The sequence below is a fragment of the Alnus glutinosa genome, chromosome 9 (assembly GCF_958979055.1).
Source record: "Alnus glutinosa chromosome 9, dhAlnGlut1.1, whole genome shotgun sequence".
Classification (NCBI taxonomy): domain Eukaryota; kingdom Viridiplantae; phylum Streptophyta; class Magnoliopsida; order Fagales; family Betulaceae; genus Alnus; species Alnus glutinosa.
The window spans coordinates 5150791-5173458 of NC_084894.1; the positions used below are offsets into that span (position 1 = coordinate 5150791).

General features: G+C 35.2%; 3 protein-coding genes across 4 annotated transcripts; 1 reads left to right on the top strand and 2 right to left on the bottom strand.

Moving 5' to 3' along the window:
- Window positions 1-7321: 7321 nt before the first annotated feature.
- Window positions 7322-9318, bottom strand: LOC133876684 (uncharacterized). Its single transcript, XM_062314942.1, has 2 exons — window positions 8512-9318; window positions 7322-8311 (listed from the first exon to the last, which is right to left on the bottom strand). The coding sequence occupies exons 1-2, from the start codon at window positions 9316-9318 to the stop codon at window positions 7322-7324; spliced, it is 1797 nt and encodes a 598-aa protein (XP_062170926.1).
- A 2037-nt stretch (window positions 9319-11355) lies between these two features.
- On the top strand, window positions 11356-16265 carry LOC133878254 (10 kDa chaperonin, mitochondrial-like). Its single transcript, XM_062316784.1, has 3 exons — window positions 11356-11583; window positions 13386-13525; window positions 16000-16265. Exons 1-3 carry the CDS (start codon window positions 11479-11481, stop codon window positions 16046-16048), a joined length of 294 nt encoding a protein of 97 aa, XP_062172768.1. The 5' UTR covers window positions 11356-11478; the 3' UTR covers window positions 16049-16265.
- Window positions 16266-16523: 258 nt separating this feature from the next.
- Window positions 16524-21354, bottom strand: LOC133878053 (uncharacterized). Of its 2 annotated transcripts, none has more exons than XM_062316541.1 (6): window positions 21197-21354; window positions 17964-18017; window positions 17812-17884; window positions 17249-17289; window positions 16927-16986; window positions 16524-16829 (listed from the first exon to the last, which is right to left on the bottom strand). In XM_062316541.1, exons 1-6 carry the CDS (start codon window positions 21260-21262, stop codon window positions 16767-16769), a joined length of 357 nt encoding a protein of 118 aa, XP_062172525.1. In that variant the 5' UTR covers window positions 21263-21354; the 3' UTR covers window positions 16524-16766. The 2 variants fall into 2 exon arrangements, with proteins under 2 accessions (XP_062172525.1, XP_062172526.1); XM_062316542.1 differs by having other exon boundaries at window positions 17967-18017; window positions 21197-21348.
- Between the last annotated feature and the right edge of the window lie 1314 nt (window positions 21355-22668).

Consider the following 22668-nt stretch of genomic DNA (forward strand, 5'->3'; position numbering starts at 1 on the left):
TGTTTATTTATTTCATTCGTTACATTCTTTAATATTTTTAATTACTTCTTGTTGAACTTGATTTTTTATATCGACCCCGCTTAACCAAAATCCTTGCTCCGCCATAGTTCGGACTTACTTAGAATGCTCCATTGAACGCGGCATTCTACGAGTCTTAAACATGCATGCTTGGTTCGAACTAAGTTGGAACACCAAATGGAACGACCAATACTAGAAGACTTCAATCACTTCATGATAAGGAGCGTTTGAACCAGCTTGGGACGACAGTTAGGGCGGCCAATTCTGACACTCTTAAAACTTCTTCCGTTTGAGCCAACTTCGGACGACACTTGGAACAAAAAGTAGTGGGTACGTTTCAGTATTCTTGAAACACAATTCGTTCGATCGAACTCACTTAGGACTTAGCTTGGAACAACTTGTTTTGCTTGACTTGAAACTTCTTATTCAAATGGCTCGTTTGAGCTAGTAAAACCTCAGTTTGAACTGAGTACATGAAATTGCTCAAAATAAAAAGTTCGAAGTACATTTTTGTCTAATTAAAATTGAATTCCACCAAAGTGTTTTGAACACCGAATTAGCCAGGTTAAAAACTAATAACGTGAATCTGGTTCTACAGCTAATTGGCTGCAAAAACTGATAATTCTAAAAAAAAAATAATAAAAAAAGGGCGAACATACAATGGTTTTACAGTTTTCTTTTTTGAAAATATTAATATAACTTGTTATATCAATCACAAAATCCTATACATTCATCGAAATTGACTAGCGCATTCATGATTTACTGATCAATTAAAACATGAGTAAATATTCTAGTATTCCAATCAACCAGCTATTGTCATTAAGGGTACTGTACAAGCGGTGCGATTATTAACCGGTAACCGCTAATAACCGACAACAACCGCTAACCAGAAAAACTGAAAAATCGAAAATAACTACAACCGGATAACTGGATACTCAGTTGTGGTTACCGGTTATTACAGTTTAAAAAACCGGTTAATAACCGGATAACCGTAATCGGATTTTATTATTATATATAATTATAATTTTATGTATATATTATCAATTCAAAAACAAACTAAGTTTCCTACTTTCACAGTTTTTTTTTTTTTTTCCTTAAAAGTTTCTAATTGACAATTTGAATGTAAACAGGAGAATATCTATTGAGAAAACTACATTTAAGTGCACCCAAACTAGCAGCCTTTTTTTAAGTAGCTAGCCCGCTAAACTACAAACCCTCGCACTATGGCCCCCCATACTACATACCAAAGAGTGCCAAAAAGACTCATTTTATCAAGATATTCCTATAATACCGTTGCCACATGTCATATTTTCAATTAAAAAATAATAAAAAATTAAATTTAAAAATCAAAGAAAAACTTAAAATATTTTTTTAAAAAATGGTTATTACCTTTTTCCCCCAAGAACTGACAGCCTCTGTCAATATGCCCCTATAAACTGACACCCTCGCTAGAAGAGGAGTAATGTTTTATATCACCCTTATGTCTCCTTTGTGTCCCCCAAAACTGATGTGACTCTTAAAATCATCATTGAATTTATGATAGATTACTATTGGATTTTGATACAATGGTTATTTTAAGAGCCACATCAATTTTAGGGTGACATGAAGGTAACATGAACTACTATTTACATACCAAAATCCTCTTTCCGTCAGTCAACTTCGTTAAAAGACTCAAATACCATAACTTAAAATCAAAATTTTCATATAATACCCTGAAAATTAAACAAATAAAAAATAAAATAAAAACAAAAGAAAAACGAAAAGAAAAGGGTTGGCTGCCACCCTTCAGGGAGGGGGGTGGACGCGCACCACCTTCGGGTTGAATCTGATGTGGCCCACAGTTCACCCTAAAGCAAGCTCGAGGTGGCCGCGTGGCCACCCCCAAGTTCCGGGGTGGCGACAAGCCACCCTGGAGGTGGCTGGCTACACCTTTGAGGGTGGCTCACATGCCAACCCCCTCCCCTTAAGGGGGTGGTTGCAGGTGGGAGCCACCATCTTTTTTTTTTTTTCTTTTTTTTCTTTTTTTTCTTTTTAATATATATTTCCTCTATTTTTTCAACAAAGGGCTTATCTTTGTTAACCTTTAAACTTGTTCCCTGTTTTAGTTCTGGAAACTTGATTATAGGTTTCTCTTGCTTAAAAGGCTTATGTTTCTCTTTTGGAAGAGGCTTATTATCGAGTTTTTCTTCAATCTTATCCAATTGGTTTTCTATGGAGTTTAGGTACTGGTTGGTGTAATTGGCTTGCTCAATGACTTTCTTAACATCTGTATTCTCAGATGCAACTTTAAAGGTGAGGCTTTAACCGTAGTGGTTCTATGTTGGAACACTATGGTTTCTTTTTTAGGATATTTATGTATTTAAACGAATTTAACGTCTAAAAATAGAATATTCTATCCGATTTAACGAGATTTTCTAACGGAATGGGAGTTTTTGTATATAAATGGTTGTTCAATGCTCTCTTAGGGTGAGGGTGTCAATTCATTGTGGCATATTGATAGAGGTTGTTAGTTCATGGTCGAAAAATGTAATTACCCATTAAAAAAAAAAAGGGAGCGACCCCCAAGCCCCCAAACCGTCCTATCTAGGGTGGCTGAACCCACCCCTAGGCCAAACAGGGGCGGCTAAGTCACCCTCAAGGCTCTTTGGGAAAGTTTATTATATATGTTTGGTGTTCTTAGGTTGATCAAGAAAATTTCTTAGGTACTGAAAAAGAAAAAAAGTGGTTGTTAGTAAGCAGGGGAACCCACAGGCAGCACGCCAGGATGAAATATTCCAATTGATTTGTGGCCTGTAGTTGTGACTTTAACCTCATGTTGGAGCAAGCTAACCCACCCGTGGTGGGTAGGGGGCCCTTCAACCCCAAGGGTAAGGGGGTGTGCATATCAGACCTCACGTTGTGGTGAATAAACCAATTGTATGTCAGCCCACCTGTGACCACCTCCATACTTTCAACCACATTTAATGTCCCACTTGGTAACAAGCTTGCGTTAATGAGCTCGACATTAGCTGTGATACATGCAATGACTTAAAAATTAAAAGATTTTGTTTTATTTTACCAATATGGGACAATATACAACGCCTAAGTCATTTTTTTTTTTTTTTTTTTTTTTTTTTTTTTTTTTTTTTTCTAGTGCTTGCCTGAATGTGCTTTTGTGTTCTTCTAGTTGATCGAGAAAAACCTCAATGTCGGTTCAGGCACGAGCATCGTACACTAGAATCTGAAATTGGAGATTGAGAAGTTTGAATGGAATCAAAAGTTCGGCCTCGTTTTACGCTGGACAGACTCAAATGGTTATGGCTTCTCCAATCTTGAGACAAAATCAATGGTTCACGCTTCACACGATGGAAAAAAGAAAATGGAAGAGATTTGTTGGGATGAATATCACGCTGAGTCATCTTATCTCCCTCCCAAGTTTAGTTAAATACAATTTATTGTCTATTACTCTATTTAATAACTGATGGTGGACAATCAGAGTGGTACAAATCATGAGACTGCGAGTACCCCTTTTCCTATGGAGGACAATCCTGCACCACCTTCCTCCATAAATTCTCAAAGCTTCACACCACAAAATACACAAACCAAAAAGCCACCTGTTAAATAGTCTATTGTATGGGACCACTTTAAAAAAGTGGAACCAGTTGACAAGGATAATCTTAAAGCTATGTAATTATTGAAATAGACTGATAGGGTGTCACCATAAAAATGGCATTTCAGGCATGATGACCCACGTACCTACAATCTAATTGCCCAAACTCCCCACTCAAAAAATCAAAACTTTCCAAAAATCAAAATTTGTTGCAAATGTCATTTAAGAATGAGACAGATGGCATTTGTAGTAAATCTAAAAGCCTCCAAATTGGATTTGTGAAGTATGATCTGGACATAATAAGGCGTGAGATTGTTCGGTATTTTATCAAATGTGAGTTGCCTTTTAAGCATGTGGAGACCGAGGGTTTTAAAGAATTTGTTAATGTATTGGAACCTAGGTTTAAAGTGCCATATTGTGTTACTGTACAAAGAGATTGCATGAAATTGTACATGGAAGAAAAGCTTAAGTTGATGACTTTGTTGAGCGGTCAAAGGGTTTTCCTCACTATCGATATATGGACTTCCTTGCAAAATTTGAATTGCATGTGTGTTACCAATCATTTCATAGATCTTGATTGGATATTGCATAAGAAAATCATCAAGTTTTGCCTAGTTCCAAATCATAAAGGTGATACCATTGAGAAAGTGTTGGAGAATTCAATGGTAGCGTGGGGGATTAAGGGTATTTTTACAATAACAGTTGATAATGCCTCCTCCAATGATGTGGCTATTGAATATATGAGAAGGAGGTTGAAGGATGAGAATTCTAATATTTTGGGAGGTGAGTTTCTTTACATGCGGTGTGCTACTCATATTTTGAATCTTGTTGTAACTGATAGTTAGAAAAAGTTAAATGATGCTATTTCTAATATTAGGAACGCAGTGAGACATGAGACGTCTTCACCGGCAAGGATGGCAAGGTTCAAGGAATGTGTAGAATTAGAGCGGAAATTTATTCAATGTAAGCAGATGGTTTGTCTAGATGTTCCCACAAGATGGAACTCGGCATACTTAATGATAAGCATTGCTGAAAAGTACCAAAGAGCATTTGACCGAATGGGGGAGGAGGATACTCAGTTACTTGTTCCTGGATTTCTTTATTGGGAAAATGCTAGGATATTTGTGACCTTTTTGAAAACTTTTTATGATGCCACATTGAACATTTTTTGTTCAACTTATGTCGCCTCCAATTTATGTTTCATGAAACTTTGTGTTATTGAAGAGACCTTAAATGAAGTGTTTCAATTATGATCCTATCATGAAGAGCATGGGTCTTAATATGAAAATTAAGTGTGAGAAGTATTCTCAGTGTAAAAAGTAAGACTATATAGAATTTTTTGTTGAATTCACATTCTCACATTCATGACTAACTTTGATTAATTTATATTGTTTGTTTTCATATAAGATATTAAAGCAGGTGTCACCCACCCTAGCTAAATTTTTTGGGGCAACCCACATAAAAATAGATGGGACGCCCAGCACTCAAGCAGCTGGAGAGACGATTGTACGTGCTTAACTTAGTGATTTCATTTGTGTGCTGTTGAATATATCATATATATTGAAATAATATAAGTATTTACTGAAGCAAATAGGTATTTAATAATTAACACATTTAATATATATATATATATATAAATATATATATATATATATATATATATATATATATATATATATATATATATATATATATATATATATATATATATATTTCAGGAAAAGATTAAGGAGTTGATGGCCGATGACACTATAAGAACAAACCTTGTATCTCCGCAGGGTTCAATACTATGGGCCAAAAATGATGCTCTTGCAAGGGCAATAGGGAAAGCAGAATACTCAGGGCGTGTTTGTGGAACGAGGCTTAGGCCACTACCAGTTAGACTCACTTCTCGATCATCTGCATCATCAGCGTCATGCTTGAGTCATGAAGCTGCATTCAATGCTCAAAGGAATGAAATGATGGCAAAATGGGAAGAAGAGAAGAGAAGAATGGCTGAACAATGGTGGGAAGAGCTGAGAAGATCAAATGAACGATCGGAGGAAGAGAGGAGAAGAACAAACGAAAGAATTGCAACACAGAGTCAGATGATGGAGAAGATGCTGAAGATGATCGAAGATCTTGCTACTACCAATGTAGCACTTGTGGCCAACATTTCGGCTACGCTCAACACTAAGTCACCTAACATCATGAGGGTGAGATCCTTAATAGCCAGTCGACCAGGTTAGCTCCCAACATGATTAACTAATTAACAAAGGGTGACGGTTGAAAATGTTACGTGTATCATTACTAGTTTCTTATGTATATATATTAGTTATGTAATACATTTCATCCGAATTACTAATGTAGGTAACGTGCCCTTGATGATCGAGAATGATGGACGGACAGCATTGAGTGACTGTCGTGAAAGAAACATATCTTGAGTCATTGTGAATGTAGGCGGAGTATCGTATTTTTTAAATGATGCAAATATTGTTTATATGATTTTATCAGTTGGACTTGATCGGTTTGTGATTGTAGGTAACTTATGTATTATGTTTTGAAATTATTTTGAATGTTTTGAAGTTTGTATTATATATATTTGGGGTTGAGTGACATTATTTATGTTGATACGTCGTTTTGTTTGTTATTGTTTTGTTTTTATGGCTTGTTGTGTACATTAAGCCATAGTGATTGTTTGTGCGTGTATGAAGTTTGGATTATGAGTGTATATGATCGTTTATGAGTTCATATATGAGAACAATATTCTTGGTATTAGATATTTTAAAAAATAATAATAAAAAACATTATTATTATTATTATTATTTTTACTTAGAGTCATTTTTATACCTTAAAACGACTCCAACTTGTTTGAGCTGTTTTAAACGAAACGGCTCAAACCAGTTGGAATCGTTTTTACAAAAGCAACTCAAACCGGTTTGAGCCGTTTTTGGGTCCAAAAAGAGCCGTTTTCGTATTAAAACGGCTCGAACCTTGTTTTAATTCTCTATACCTTGAACTGTTTTCAAAACAGCTCAAAACATTTTGAGCCGTTTTCAGGCCTTAAAACAGCTAAAAAAAAAAAAAGGCTCAAAACAGTGATTTTTTTTGTAGTGCATATCAATTGAATGACTCGATCATCATCCAATCAACTCACTCTCTTTCTCCTCCTCCTCGTCGTCATCGCCACCTCGATATTTCACCTCCGCCACCATTGTTTTGTTGGTCCCGGCCATTGTTGGAGCAAGCAGTTGCTCCGCTCTTGGCTGGGACCCCCAAAATGTTTAGTCTCATAATGATTGATGAGCTTCAAATTATTTGGAAAAATATGAAACCCGTTCTCTAAGGCGCTTCAATTCATAGTATCAACTACTCAATCCCATAATTCAAGCTCCATGTTTCTCTGTTTTTGGTTAAGCAACCAAACAAAGATTTCTCCAAACTCTTTTAGTTAATGGAAATTCTTTCAAATTAATTAGCTTGAAGAAAATTTTTGTTCCGCTTTAAATCTAAAGGAAGCATATATATAAGAAAAGACATAAAATACCAATTGGAAAGCTTAAAATGAAAAGGTCGCACTGCATGAATCAATTTATATGTATTTTTTTTTTTCTACAGCCTTTGACAGGCGTTGGCCGGGAACTACATTTGAAAGTCCATTTGTAGCTTCTGCTAGCCGTACACGTTTTGCATGCTAATCAAACGTACATGTATCTGAAGTGGGTGTCTTTTTTCTCATTCCACCACCGGCGCCACCTTAATTTGTACATCCATCAAAGTCTCACTTGGCTTCATTATCAGAATTGAAGGTGATGTCATCTCAGTCGTCTCCTTCTTCTCGTCACTGAACTCTGTGTCCGATTCACCTCTATACCTCCCGTGTATATCACGTTTGTAAAATTCCAGCGTTCTTGCCACCAGAATCAACGAAATAAGAGCTCCAAAGAAGACAGCAACAGTAATAATTTTGAAAGATAGGCCAAAACATTGTTTCCCCACGCAAACCAGTGGCTTCCCTAAGTAGTTTTTATCCGAACCGTCCATTGCATGAAACTTGGTTGCCTCTCTATCGTAGAGCCTTCCAGTGAGCTCTTTATTTAGCAAATATGAACCAACCGGAATTGCCACTTGTCCACAATTGAACAATGTGGAGTAGTGCTTAAGGCCAAAGATCTCGGAAATTATGGACAAAACTAGCGGCAGCTGTGCACCAAGTGTAAACCCAATGATCAATGAAGCCAAATAGACTGAACCCTTGAAGGGAAACGCGATGTGAAGGTGACCGATGCAGGTGAGAAAAAGAACAGCCGACAACATAACGGGGCGAGGAACTCTATATTTCCTGAGTAGTGTCTCCGACAGAAAACCAGAGAATACTCTCCCAGCGTAATTCGATATGCTAATAAGCGAAGTAAAGGTCTTTATGGTCTTTGGCTCATAGCCAAGCGCCTCACGAATTTGTTCCATGTTGTCCACAACGGTCAAGCCTGAGCCAAGTCCGACGAGTGTTGAAAAGAAGATAATCAGCATGTCAATGCTTAACAATGCTTGTAATATCCCATAGTCTTCCCCTCTTTTTGGTTTGTTAAGAATATACGTAAAGAAGGATGTTTTTGTCTCCTCTTTTGCTTGATTGGCAGAAGAATTCTGTAATTGCTCAACAGCTTGTGGCTTCTCAACAATTATTGTACTAGGAGGTGCTTTCATCTGCTTCCAAAGCAATACCTGTTAAAGTATGATTAAATTATTTAATCTATCTCTTCAATTCCTATAAGCTTTTGAAAGAAGTTATAATTTAACATGTTATTTGAGCCAAAGGTCTTAAGTTCACATGTGAAGGAAAGTGTTAAAATATTGATTAAATGATTATATTCATTTCTGTTTGTTGGTTTAAGCTTTTGGAATAAATAGTGATTTAACCATACCTCTTGTCTAAAGGCGACGACAACAGGTAAAAATAACAAGATGCACACTGCTACTGCACTTCCAGCATAGGCCACTCGGGAAAAGGCGACATTTTGTTGAATCATTGTCATGGCCATCAAAAACGCAGCAAGAGCGGCTGATATATAAAGGAAGTGATAGAAAACTTTAACCTCATTCGGTTGCCTAATCTTGACTTCCTTCTCCCTAATTGTGTACATAACCAATACTATTATCAACGTTGGGAGCCACGCTATGAGAAGGATTAAAGATGTTGAATCATCATCTCCATAAATGGCCGAGTGAATTTGAGTAAGGATAGACCCACTAAGCCCAACGTAACCTTTTAATAGACCCAACATAATCGATCGGCTCTCTGAAAAATTCTTGACACAGGTGACAAGAGATCCTGTATTTGCAAAATTCTGAGAATTGGCTGCAATGAACATGTAGACACACATATGCCAAACCTTGGGCTTGGAAATTTTTCCGGTGACAGCCAACCATACCATGAAGTAACCGAAAAAGTTGGTGACAGAGCCGATGGCAAGCACGAACCATGTTGGGGTGACCTCGGCGACAAGTCCAGACAAAATCCCAGCGCTTGTACCGATATCCTTCCATGAGCTTAATGTATTGAGTGCTGATTGGTTGTATTCAAGATTTCTCTTGATATCATTTGAGTAGTTTGCAAATAGGTATGTTGCACCTGCACCAGACATGATAAGAAACGATGCAAAGACTGAGGTCCATCTACCTACTGCCAAGTGTGCAGCAAAACTGCAAGATTCGCTCTTTGCCTGAACCATTTTTCCTCTTTGAGCTAGGTATCTTCTTTACGGGTTTGCAGGGAAGAGGAAGCAGAGGTGTTTAGATTGATATCTGAGTTTCGGGTAATTGGAGGAAAGAGGCTATAAATAAGCAAATACAGATCGAGCTTGAGTTAGTTTGTGTTTATTAAGGTAGTTCTTAGTAATAGCTCATTCACATGTGGGAAGGAGCTGTCAAACCTTTTAGTTTTTGTTACTCCTTTGGACCGCTGTCATTTTATAGATCAGTTAGGCTACAAGGTTAGTTAGGAATTTAGGAGCTGCCCAATTATGAGAAAAAAAACGTGGATGAAACTTGAAAGTGTGTGTACAGAAATATGCGTAAGATCCAAGTATACAATATACATGCAGTGATTGGTGTGTCCCCATTTTTTGTATTCTAACAAGAAACAAACCTACCCAAACCAATTATCCCAAAAATTAGGCAACACGTGTGTTAAATCATTACTTATTTTAAAACTTAAGCAGTAAGAAAGTGTAATTTTAATTATTTAATTAAGAATTAAAATTAACTATAAACCAGTCTAATAAAGTAATCGACATGTGTTTCTAAAGTACGTGAGAAACATATGCTTTCTTATTAATGTCATTAAAAAAAATATATGTTGAGGGACATGTGTCACTTTATTAGACTGGTTTGTAGTTAACTTCTGTCTTTTAATTAATACTCTCTTCGTTTCGGGTGGGCTATTTTAATTGAAATTGGGAATAAACACTTAGAATCAAGGTTCGAACTCAGGACTGATAAAATAGGGGATAAACTGTAGAATCAAGGTTCGAACATACTTAGGATTCTGGTAATATTCACAAAGTTCGAATTCATGGTTTCGATGAAATAAATAATAAATTATAAAATCAAAGTTCGAACCAAAAGTCTAATACCATATTAAATTGTAACAAATTAATGAGCCTCGTTATTCTCTGGGCTTAAATTTTATTTAAAACTCTCTTACTTAATTATTGGATATTGGATCTTGCCTTCATGTAGATTGAAGTGTATATAGACCAAAGGTAGATTACCCATTTGCATAATCCAATCACTTAAAATAAAATCAAATAAAAATAATTAGAAGCAAATATCATAATCGAAAGGTTAGTGGCCCTAAGACAGAAACCAGTTGATTAGGAATAACACTTTCTAGTTTGAAGGCTTTCTTCAATCTCCTCAATATACCCTCATAACTATAAGTTGATCGTTAATGCTAGGAAGCAGCACTTTATCTAAAATTTATCTGAAAAATGCTGCTAACACATTTGTAATTATTCATGACACATTAAATTACAAATATGTCATGGAACAATACTTTTTCCGAATATATAATTCCCTAAGATCACTCATAAATTAATATCCAAATTACAGGTAAGTTTGGGACATGATTGTTATCCTTCTTTGTCGAGCACAATGATTGAAGTTCGAAGTTTTTATCACTTGAAAAATTAGAAGAATAAAAAAAATGAAGAGATAAATCAATTATTCCGGGAGAATTGGATCTCCAAATCATCATTTCAAAAGGATCAACATCCAAATGTTCCAAGTAATTTTTTACTTCTCTTTATTTTCGAATTTTCAAGTAATAAAAACAAGGCCCCGTTTGTTATATATTTTTTTTTCAAAATAAAAACATTAATAAATAATTTAAACACAAAATATTCATAAAAACAAAAATTTGAACCTTTTTTCTTATTAAAAAAGTTAGACCAGAGAGATTAATTATAATTATTCTAATCGGCGTGATTATAATAGTATTACTCAGTCCCATCATAATATTAGTGAAACCAAAAAAAAAAAAAAAAAAATTACTAACAAAATTGATAATTACCATTTCAAAGGTCAAACTTTCACCTTAATGCATAACTAGTCAAACCACTTTGAAGATTTTATCGAGCCTTGGAGCTTTAACTATGATCATTATGCTTCTTAATTCCAACCATTTAAGTTTAACTCTCTACTTACGTCATCAGAATCATAAACCCAAAAGGTATTTAAGGAGCGAAAGAAGCTTCTAGTTTTCTTTATTCTTTTTTTTTATTTATTTTTTTGATGAATTAAAGAAGCTTCTAGTTCTCCACATTCCGCACTCTTTTCTGCTCTCTCTCTCGCTCTCTGATCCGTTCACTCATTGTCGTTCCTAATCCCAAATGGCAAAGCGCCTGATCCCATCTTTCAATCGCGTTCTGGTCGAGAAAATCGTTCCCCCTACTAAAACCAACTCCGGTGTCTTACTTCCCGAGTCAACCACCAAGGTAAAGTCTCTCTCTTTTTTCTTTTAATGCTGAGGAGATTGTTGGAAAAGAGATATTGTATTGACTTTGAATTGTTTCATTTGTCTCTTATTTGTGGTATTTTTTTTTTTTATCTTGGAACTGAAACTGGGTTCGTGTCTTTTTCTTCTTGTTTACTTTCATTTTACCATTTTGTTTTTTTATTTTTCTGATACTTGGCTTGGCTTTTGTTTGCTATGTTTAATTTGGGTTTAAACTCTGGGGATTGGTGTGGCTTGGGTATTTTGTCCCAACAGGAGGCTTTTTTTTTTTTTTTTTGGACCTTTTTCTTGATTGGCTAGTGTCTTTGCCTTTTTTCAATATGAGTTCTGTATTGTTCTTTGATTGTTCTGGATATAATTTCTGTATGGGATTTTATGTTGTGATCCAAGCCATTTATTAGTTTGCTATTCTGGCATTCTTTTACTAACTAAACTAAAATCTCTATCTTTTGTGTCGTTCCTTTAATTGAGCATGATGTGTTTCTTATGGGTATCATGTTTTCTGTTTGAATATTTATTACTTTTTGCCTCTGGAAATGTATTTATCTTCAAAACATAACGAGTTGTATATTTCTCATACTGAAAAAACAAAAATTTCCACTTAAAATATTACAACGAATTATTAAGATGGAGTTGATAATTTCATGTTACATTGAGAGAAAGAACAACTATGTTTGATTAATTCTTTAGTTTACTAGAAAGGCCTAACTTTAATAGTTCGGAGACGATGTTGCTTTACTTTTTCTAAAATGGCTAGTCACATTTGCGCTATCACCCTAAAATAATTAGTTAATTTGAAACTTTCCTAGAATCACTTATAAAGCTCAGTTTCACCTAACAAATAATTAATGTGAAACTTAGCACTCATGAGTATCTTTATAAACCACTCACACTCTATGGGGTATTTATCTTCTCAATATGGGACCAGGGTATTACTCGAATAATCTTTTCTATTCTATGAGGATAATTATATTCTTGAAAATACTAGATGCAAGGGCTAGAGTTGCAACTGTTGCTCACCTCCATGAACTTGGGCTACTCGTAACATTTTGATTAGCCACATGGCCCGCACAGTTTACATGTTGTTTAAAGTACAAAACTGGTGGGTCAAATATTTTAAGATGGATATTTTTAAATGGAGGCAAGCACAGTTGATATTGTAACATCTCGTTCCTATATTGGGAAGAGATGAATAGTTCATATAGAGTGAGTGGTTTATAAAGATACTCGTGGGTGTTAAGTCCCACATTGGCTAGTTATTAGGTGAAACTGGGCTTTATAAGGGATTATAGGAAAAATTTCAAATTGACTAGTCCCTTTGTGGTGATAGAGCAGATGTGCCTAACGCTTTTTCCTAGGTCATTACAATTGGTATCAGAGCCACCTAGTAACGCCAGGTCATGTAGTACTGAACCACTGCATGACATGACCCTAACGAGGACGCTAGGGGTTTAGGGGGGGGGGGGGGGGGAGTTTGTAATACCCCGGTCTCATATTTGGCATAGATGAATAAGTCATATAGAGTGCGTGATTTATAAAGATACTTATAGGTGCTAGGTTCCACATTGCCTAGTTATTAGGTGAAACTAGGCTTTATAAGGGATTATATGAAAAACTTCAAATTGACTAGTCTTTTTGTGGTGATAGCGCAGATGTAGCTAGCGTTTTTTCCTGGGTCATTACAGATATTGCCGCTGCCACTCCTTTTATATGTTTGTTTGTTTGTTAGCCACCATAAATTGTTGGCTTACATTGTTTGTTTTTAACTGCTTGATCATTCAGCTGCAATCTGGAAAAGTTGTTGCTGTGGGCCCAGGAGCTCGCGATAGAGATGGGAAGCTTATTCCTGTTAGTGTAAAGGAAGGAGAAGCAGTTCTTTTGCCTGATTTTGGAGGAACTGAGGTTAAGCTTGGTGATAAAGAGTAAGCTATACTCCTTTTGCTACAGGTCAATATTTTAGTTTTAGAACCTGATAGAAGTGACGAATTATTCTATTTATCAGTTGCCAATCATGTTATATGTAATACTTGTCTTATCTCTTAAGATAAAGGAGTTCATCGTGCAAGATTTACCTATAATGGGGGTTGCTAATTAATAAAAATACTAATATAATTGAAAATATTAATATACTAGGAGAGAACTGCCTTTCCTGTATGCTTTCTCAAGCTCTGTTGCTACATGGGCTTCACGCAATTGATCCGATCATATTGGATTGGATCAAATAGATACCCCTTCAACATAGCATAGGTCGTCGAAAGGATCTCAGAAACCCAAGAGAGCTAGGTTCTTTCCAAAAATGGAGTGGAGTATGCAATTGCTATTTTAGTCTCGGAGAGTTTGTTTTACATTAGCCAATATCATGGAACTTAAGAGAATTTTCTTGCTAGGATTTAAGCAAACTCTGGCTAGCTGAGTGGTTCCCGGGGACCCTTGGTCATTTTCAGGAAATAAAGTGTGAAATAATTTAGATGGAGACAGGAATTACTGTTATAAGTGGTCAGTTTGGCTAAAAAATGAATTCATTATGTATTAATTTGTTAGTTGATTGCATGGTTGAATTTGTTCAGAAAGTACATTATCCTAGAACAGAAGTTTTCTAGATGCAGAATTTGAAAGGGGATGTCCTTCCTGCTTGGGTTCAATACATGGACGGTTTAATGGGACCAAACCATCAAAACACCTTTTGATCATATTTGGCTTGGGATATTACGTATATCAAACTAGTTTAATTAGTTTCTGCTCATAGTTCTATATATTTGCAGTCCGCTCATTCTTACTAGTTTTTGCCTCTGGTGTTGTGGATGTTGAGACTGTATTGCATTTTCTTTACTAGTGATTCTTTACATGACATGGGATGCCAAATTCTATAACTTTTCAGCTTTAGTTGACGTTTTAATTTGACTAGTGTATGACCATAAAACAAAATTATGAAAAGAATATTGTACTACTTTTAAGATCATAGAAGTTGCTGCCCTAGTAGGTGGTTCGCCTGTGGGATGTTTTCCCTTTGGTGGCGGATTGGCAACCTGATTTGAAGGTGTCGTATTACCCCATGATACCAACTTATGCAGGGAAGCGTGTGAGAAAATTAGATCTTGTAAAAGAAAAGATAAATGATCTTGAATCCGTTGATTTGTTCACAAAAACCGAAAACAAACCCATTCTTTAAACGTATTGATTCACTCATAAGGGCATAAAGGTACAATTGGTTTATCCAAAAGAATACCCAAAAGTTGGAAGAACAAAAGAAACCTCTTTCTAGAAATTTTATTCACCAAAACACAATGACAAAAAACAAAGCCACAAGTAGCCTTTAAATAGGCTAGAAGTCCTAATCTTAAAATTATTAAGAAATCCTAAAACCTAATCCATTAGTAGAAAATCTTAATGGGACAAAATTTTCCTCCAAACTAGGTTGAAGGACATTTGTCCTTAGAGCACGTGATATTAAAAATGAATAAGAATCGCATGTTCTGAGAACAGATGTTAGTTTAATAGATTGGCAATTTGGAGGAAAACTTTGTCGGAATTAGATACAGACTCTTAATTTAATGGACTAGAATTCCTAATTATTACAAATAAAGACTCATAATCCTTAATGGACAAGGATTCTTAATTATTAAAATAAAGACTCCTAATCCTCAATGAATAAGGATCGCTAAAAATAAATACTTTTAATCCCTTAATTTATTTCAATTCTTTTAATCATGGAAAAACATGCAGTCTTCTGCAATACGATTTGCATCTTTCATTGAAAACCTTATCAGTTAGCATGCTTCTGCACTTTTCTTTCACTTTTCTATCCATTACATTCTTAACAGCAGAGTGTTTATATGTGATAGCCTGTAAGGTGATGAGTCCAATAGGTTTTTCACTTATTCCAAAGATTGCTTTAAAGGTTTATAAAGTGATATCAATTGAGAGTGGAATTATGAAACTTGGATAGTGGTACTAGATTTGTTCACTAGGTGTTAAAGAATCAACAACATTAACTTTTAGTGATATCATGTTCTTCCTTTATTTCCTATGCTTTTTGTTTACATCTTGGTCTTGTTTCCGGAAGCATTTGCCCCCCACCCCCCCCCCCCCCCCCCCCCCCCCCCTTTTTTTTTTCCAACTATGTTTTTTGCCCTCCAAAAGCATGTTTTATGAAACAGGTAGAAACTATTTTCAGGGCAATTTCAAATCTGTGTTCAATACTCTTTCTCCCATTCACTCACAACTATAGCCATTCGCAAGCATATGTTCACCTTTATTTCCTTAAGTCAGATTAAAATTTTGTTCCCTTGCCATTATGGGACATACTATTGTCATTACTACTTAACATGTTTTCCTGCCATTATAGACAAACTATTTTCATTACTTCTTGACATGTTTTCCTTGTCTTTTAATTCAGGTATCATCTGTATAGAGATGAGGATATCTTGGGAACTCTTCATGATTAACGCATAGTATTGCACTATCATTGTCAAAGGGTTGGATCCTTAAGCATGAGGCAGTTCATGATTAATGGAGAAAACAGGCCTTCTTGTCCCTGCAATTACAGGCTGTTGTGCTATTTTGCAATTTTGTAACTTGTTCCAGTTAGACATTTGCTGCCCCAAAATAACCAAAGATCAGGAGTTTAATGGTGCTAATTTTATCAAAGATTGTTGTTTGCCTGATGGTGGATTTTTTTTATTGGTGTATATACTTATATTATCACTTTATTTCCCGACCAAGGAAAAAAACTCACAACATTCACTATTCTGAAACTGATTAAAGCAATAAACAAATCCGATGGTCCTCACATTCAAATCCAAATAACTAAAAGAAAAAAAAAATGAAAAATCATTTAAGCTTTGATTAAATTAGGGCAACTGCCTTGCTATGATAAAATTAAAGTTATAAAAATTCTTCACAGATAGTATAAGAACAATGTATTCAACCCAAAGATAAATACTGGTTGTATATTGTGAAGCCTACATCCAAAATCATTTACACGACACCATTTATAGTTTGAATTGCCAAAATTAATTTCATAATTCAATGTTACATTGTTACGCAATAATTAAATCCAAATACTTCAAGATTACAATGTCTCTTCCAAACCGAGTCGCTCATGTACTCATTCGGAAAGGGGAAAACAAAGAAAGCATGCAAACACATGCATGAAACTATTCTTCAAGAGCTTTTTGATGAGCTTATGAAGCTCCGAGCAGCATCTAAACTCAATTCTTCATGCACCTGCAAATAATATGAAAAAAAAAAAAAAAAATCAGTACATTAACAACTGGAAACAAAACTTGATTGCAGAATTGCATAAATAATGTAAGATATGTACAAGTTTTTTATGAATTCGTTGAAAAGCGGTGCAGAATCTCTCTGCTTCTGCTGCCCCCACCTATAACATAAATGAGCACCATTAGATCATGTCACTTCACAGAAGAATCCAAAATCTTAGAATTTAACCAAAGAGTTAAACATGGGGAAACAATGCATTTCTCATAGCATTTTGTTTTTTACTTCTCCAAGATATGAAATATTCAAGGAATCATGGTCCACAAGTTTCATGCATTATCAGATCATGTTGGTATGTGAAATACTAGAAGTGGCAAGATTAGGAACTCTAGTAATTTTCATAACATAATTGGAGTTCAGCATACCTTCCTCTCAGCAGCCAACTTTAGCTTCATCCAAAATGCATCTGTTAGCACACAAACACATAAGCATGACAATTTAACTTCGGTACTAAAAGCCAAGATACAAGTATAAATGCATCTTAATGTCAACAAAGCCCAGCACGTTGCAATGTGCTTTAGTAAATCAATCCATTAATTTAAGTAAATATTACACAAGAAAACAGCAAAATTCTGCACACACATCCCCAGATGAAACTTTTCAAAGGTCTCCAAGCAAGTAAATATTTTAGACGCCAAACTTATAGGCGCAATGGCGTAGAGATGAAATCAAAAGGGTGGACATCTACAAACTAATAAAATACATTTAACCAGATAAAATGGTTTGATTGAGGGCAAGGCAGTCGAAGACATCCAAGATTATCATCTTCAAGCAAAAATGGATACTAGGGTTTTTCTAGAATCAGCTCCCAAAAGAACCCACCATTCCCTATCGTTTCTTTCCACCCTCCCAAATCCACTGTACACAAAAGAAATGCACCATACCTAACAAAGAAAATTATAATATGAAAAAGTTATCTGATGGATACCATCTTTGCTATTTCCTTGATTCTCAACTTCCCTTTTATCCCCCTCATCCCAAGCATCTTGCCATTCGTTTATCTGTTGTGAAGTCAAAACTGTCAACTAGTGCTGAATATACACAAATGCATAATATTGCGTTAAGCAATGCCAATCATACCACCTCATGCTGCGTTGGGTTAGACGTTGACTCTCTTGATGCATCTGATTCCACCTGAAATTATATTCAAAAACCAAACTAAATGCATATATAAGAAACAAAGGAGAGAAATTTTCATCGAAATTTTGAAGTCGTGTTGTGCACTGTTTCAAACAATAGAAACTGCATAACCATTAGTTTCACTAAATTGATTCACAGGAAATCGTTGGAGAACAGGGTTTTTCAAGTTAGGAATATTAGACAAAAATATTTTAGTTCTATACAATTTTGGACCATCTAAGAACTTTTGGCTTTGCAGAAATTCAAGAAGCCTCCCTCAAGAAATACTAATTTCATGATCAATTTTGAAAGTTTCATCACAACAAGATCAATGCAATAACCTCGATGCAATATTTTTTATTCTTGAATAAAAATTTCAAAACACTAATCAAAATAAGCTGACAAACACAGATGTAGCAGATAACGAACATAAAAAAGTCCAGCACATGAAAGATTTATAATGATTGTCTGCCAACACAATGGCTAATGGACTTGATCTGTTCCAAATCAAAAGTAAGATTTAATCTTCATGATGTCTTTTGATTTCTTTATTTGTGAGAACTAGTTGTCTCATGATCAATGTGATACCAATCTTCAGCTTTCCTCCATGGCATTACCTAGAATGCCTTCATACAAAGAATTACAAACCAGGGCCTAGTATTAATTAGCATCTTTCTGGCTAAGCAATATTCAGTCCTAAGCCTGCCGAACCCCACCATGCCATATACCACCTGGGCCAAGGCCTAGGGGCCAATTACCAATATTCTAAATAAGGACGAGGAGGATTATAGTAACTAAAGAGATGGGAATGCAAGATTATGTTGCTTAAACACATGTAAAGATTAGTACCAACAAGGGTGGAACTAGGATTATTTTTTGGAGATCATAATCGTTCAACAAAATCCCAGCACAACTTAACCATAATTTTTCATATTTTGATGAATTTCAGAAGTGTTTTATAATCATAATATGTTTCCTCCCTACCAATTTTTCTTTTCTTTTTTTCTTTTTTTTTTGATATTATAATCATAATATGGTTCCTCCTTACCAATTTTTCTTATAATAAAAAAGATAATAACTTGTACTAAAACACTTTACTGTATGATATGATCCTTTCCTTTTCCCTTTTGAGCAATAGAAACCCCATCTTCTCACTTCAGAAGTGTGAAGTTGTTATGGCAGAGAGAGAGAGAGAGAGAGAGAGAGAGAGAAAACATAAATGAAATAATAAACGGAGAAGAGAGAGAAATTTCAGGCATTGGCATTGGAGTTTGCAAGGGCCTGCTTGGCAACATATTCCCTCAATTGCCTCACATATTCAAGTACCTTGATAACAAGGCAATAAAGAGGTATGATTTCTTGACTCTTGGGAGCCTCAAAAAACATATCTGCAGCGTTTTTCCTCAACAAACAAATGTAGAGTAGCGTAAAAAAATTGGGGGGGGGGATAGCTAACGTGGGTCCGCCTTGAGTACCACTTCTTCTAATCATTAGACAGGTAGGTGAAAGAAAATTAAACAATAAAAATCCCTTCATGAGGGGTGTTTTAAGGATTTGTCAATCAGCCAACACAAGAAGACTCCACAAAACTAGTACAAGAAGAATATCGCTGAAGAATCTTACAACCTCAAAAAAATCATTTAAGTTCCCTTTCATGGTAGCCCAAAGCATAAAATGAAGATATGTCATCATCAGATTTTCATGGCTAACCAATTACAACGATTTGCCACTCTAAAGGAACCTAACCTATAACCAGATGTTTGCTCACAGATTGAAATCCAGTTCCAGAAATTTTTAGTGAAAGGCAAACCTAGGGTAGGCAACAAAAGATTACTCAAAATCTCAATTTGGTGATACAACAAATAATAATAATACAATATAATAATAATAACAATACAATATTTGCATCGCTGATGATTTGATTGGGGTACTAAATGAAAGGAAGGAGCAAAATGTGCAGTTTATAGTAGATAATTTGTAACAACGAAGCTAGTTGAAAAACAAAATGGAACATTTGAACAGTATATGCACAATCACTAGACTAAAATAATTATAAGAATACACTAAATCAAGCATTCAACTCCATCAAAAGCTTCTGTCATGCGGTTGATCATGTAATGGACTGAGAATGAACCCCAAGGGGTTGGCTCAAGTTGTAAGGTCCTTGCTTTTTGTGGTAGTCCCACGAGGTCTAAGGTTCAAATTCCCTTGGGTGCAAACAATTCTTTACAGCTAGCCCGCCAGCGAAACCGAAGTATTACTCGATCCGTGTGGAGGGGGCATTTTACATAGGTTTGAGATTTACCTGACAAGGGTAGGAACACGAAATGGCCCAGCTTTTAAGGGGTTTCTCGTCATAAAAAAATAAATAAACTGAGAATGTGACCCATTTCTACTACATATGCCTATTAGTAATATTCTCCTTTAATGAGGGGTAGCAAGATCCACTATATGTAGGATGCCTATCAAAATTACTAGACAATGCATACCATTTCAAGAAACTATGTAAGCTATGTCTTAGGCAAAACACATCAAACGTCAGTATCATATATCATCAATTCGTAACATCCCAAAGTAACAAGAAAACTCATTCAGACAACACTTCTCACTTAATCTGATTGTAAATATCACATCTGAATAAAACATCCTTGATCTCCTCTTACATATTAGTTATATGACATATCTTCATAAGTCATCACCCCTGATTTTTTGTCATTGTTAGTAAACCCACTTGTTTGTTCCATTCATGAATTATCACTGACAGAAATTAAAATGCTTCTGTTTACTCCATGCCCATTAATCTTGTTATGTAATCGTTGCACATTCAAACCCCAAGTAGTTCAAATTATGCCATACTGGATCAACCTCTATGCTACAATCTACATATCATGGAAAGAAACCTATGCAACCAGCATAGACTTTCACACCATTGCAGCAACTAAGAACACCCACAACAAATGTGAAACTAATCCCAGAAGGGAAACTTTCAGACACTCAAACAAGATATAAAGAGACCCCGTACACATAATGGCATCAAAACGACGAGGGAACCTTCTGGGTCAAATATTAAACACATTTCTTGAACACCCACGAACTTCAACGATGTTATTCTAAAAATAAAAAAAAATAAAAAATAAAAAGGGAAAAACGAAAAAAAAAAAAAAACAAAACTTGGTAAATAGAGGGAGAGTTACATGGTAATCGCGAGCTCGGACGATGGGGAATAGATCAAGAAGGCGTCGGAATTCAACTTCATCCATGCTTGCTGTCGCTGCAGCTCTTTCCCGATTAAACGCCAAACAATACTGTACTTCCACACTTTTCTTCTTTCCTAATTTTCAATTTTTTTATTTTATTTTATTTTATTTTATTTTTTCCTGTGCCCTTCAATCGTTAAAACGTTTTTAAGAATAAGGGATAATTGCACCGTTGGTCCATGTGGTATGCCATAATTATTTTTCACTCTTTATGATTTAAAAAGTGCATGGGAGGTCCTTGTGGTATGTAATAATTACAAATTGATCTCTGGCGTCAAATTTTGTTTAAATTTTTAACAGATTCCGTCAAATGTCACGTCAGCGCCACGTGTCGCCATCTTATTGGCGACATGTGGCGCTGACATGGACATCTTAATAAAATAAATATAAATTTATTAAAAAATAAATAAATAAACTTATTTTAAAAAAAAAAAAAAAAAACAAAACAAAACAAAAAAACAAAAAATGGGGCAGGGGTGGCTGCCACCCCCTGCCCCATTTTTTCCTTTTTTGTTTTTTTAAAAAAATAAGTTTATTTATTTATTTTTTAATAAATTTATATTATTTTATTAAGATGTTCATGTCAGCGCCTTGTGTCGCCAATAAGATGGCGACACGTGGCGCTGACATGGCATTTGACAGAATCTGTTATAAATTTAAACAGAATTTGACGCCAGGGATCAATTTGTAATTATTATATACCACAAGGACCTCTCATGCACTTTTTAAACCATATGGAGTGAAAAATAATTATGGCATACCACAGGGACCAACGGTGCAATTATCCCTAAGAATAAATATGCCGAGGACTAGTTGGGAGAAACAACGGGAAAATATTCTTGCATAATACAATTGTACAATATTTGCATAACACAAAATACAGGAGGTGAGACCTATGTGAGAGGGACGCATCACATGAATCTTACCCATATGTCTTGTGTTGTGCACCAATCACAACTCAGAAAACAACAGCTCTGTTTAATATAATATTCTTAATTTTTTTGGGTTCCAAAAGTTGTTTTAGAGAGAAATATAAACAGAAACCCTTGAGATATGTTAGTTGCACAACTTTTACATGATAATTGTACAATAATGCTGACGTGTAAGTGAGTTTTAACCTCTCTTAATGTTATTCAGCATTTTTTTAAAAAAAATAAAACAAATTTAAAACTCAATTATACATCAATATTGTTGTGCAAAAAGTTGTGCAGCTAACATATCTCGAACCCCTTTGATACGGATGAGCTATAAAACTCAACTTTTACAACTTCCAATAAGATAGTGACATATCATCTAAAAACACACGACACATTAGACATAAAAATTCCGAATTTTATACCAAAAAAACCAGATTTTTCTTTTTTCTTGTTTCCTGCCTGCGCAGGAGCCTCTGCACTCCTATGCTCATC

Bases quoted from the DNA above. Each gene is read 5' to 3' on its own strand.
- LOC133878254 (XM_062316784.1), top strand. From the start codon at position 11,479: ATGGCAAAGCGCCTGATCCCATCTTTCAATCGCGTTCTGGTCGAGAAA. The intron at 11,584-13,385 runs GTAAAGTCTCTC...TTGATCATTCAG, and splicing joins TTCCCGAGTCAACCACCAAG to CTGCAATCTGGAAAAGTTGT. The intron at 13,526-15,999 runs GTAAGCTATACT...CTTTTAATTCAG, and splicing joins GTTAAGCTTGGTGATAAAGA to GTATCATCTGTATAGAGATG.
- LOC133876684 (XM_062314942.1), bottom strand. From the start codon at position 9,318: ATGGTTCAGGCAAAGAGCGAATCTTGCAGTTTTGCTGCACACTTGGCA. The intron at 8,312-8,511 runs GTATGGTTAAAT...ATACTTTAACAG, and splicing joins TCGTCGCCTTTAGACAAGAG to GTATTGCTTTGGAAGCAGAT.
- LOC133878053 (XM_062316541.1), bottom strand. From the start codon at position 21,262: ATGGATGAAGTTGAATTCCGACGCCTTCTTGATCTATTCCCCATCGTC. The intron at 18,018-21,196 runs GTAACTCTCCCT...ATATAATTTCAG, and splicing joins TCCGAGCTCGCGATTACCAT to GTGGAATCAGATGCATCAAG. The intron at 16,830-16,926 runs GTACATATCTTA...TATTATTTGCAG, and splicing joins AACGAATTCATAAAAAACTT to GTGCATGAAGAATTGAGTTT.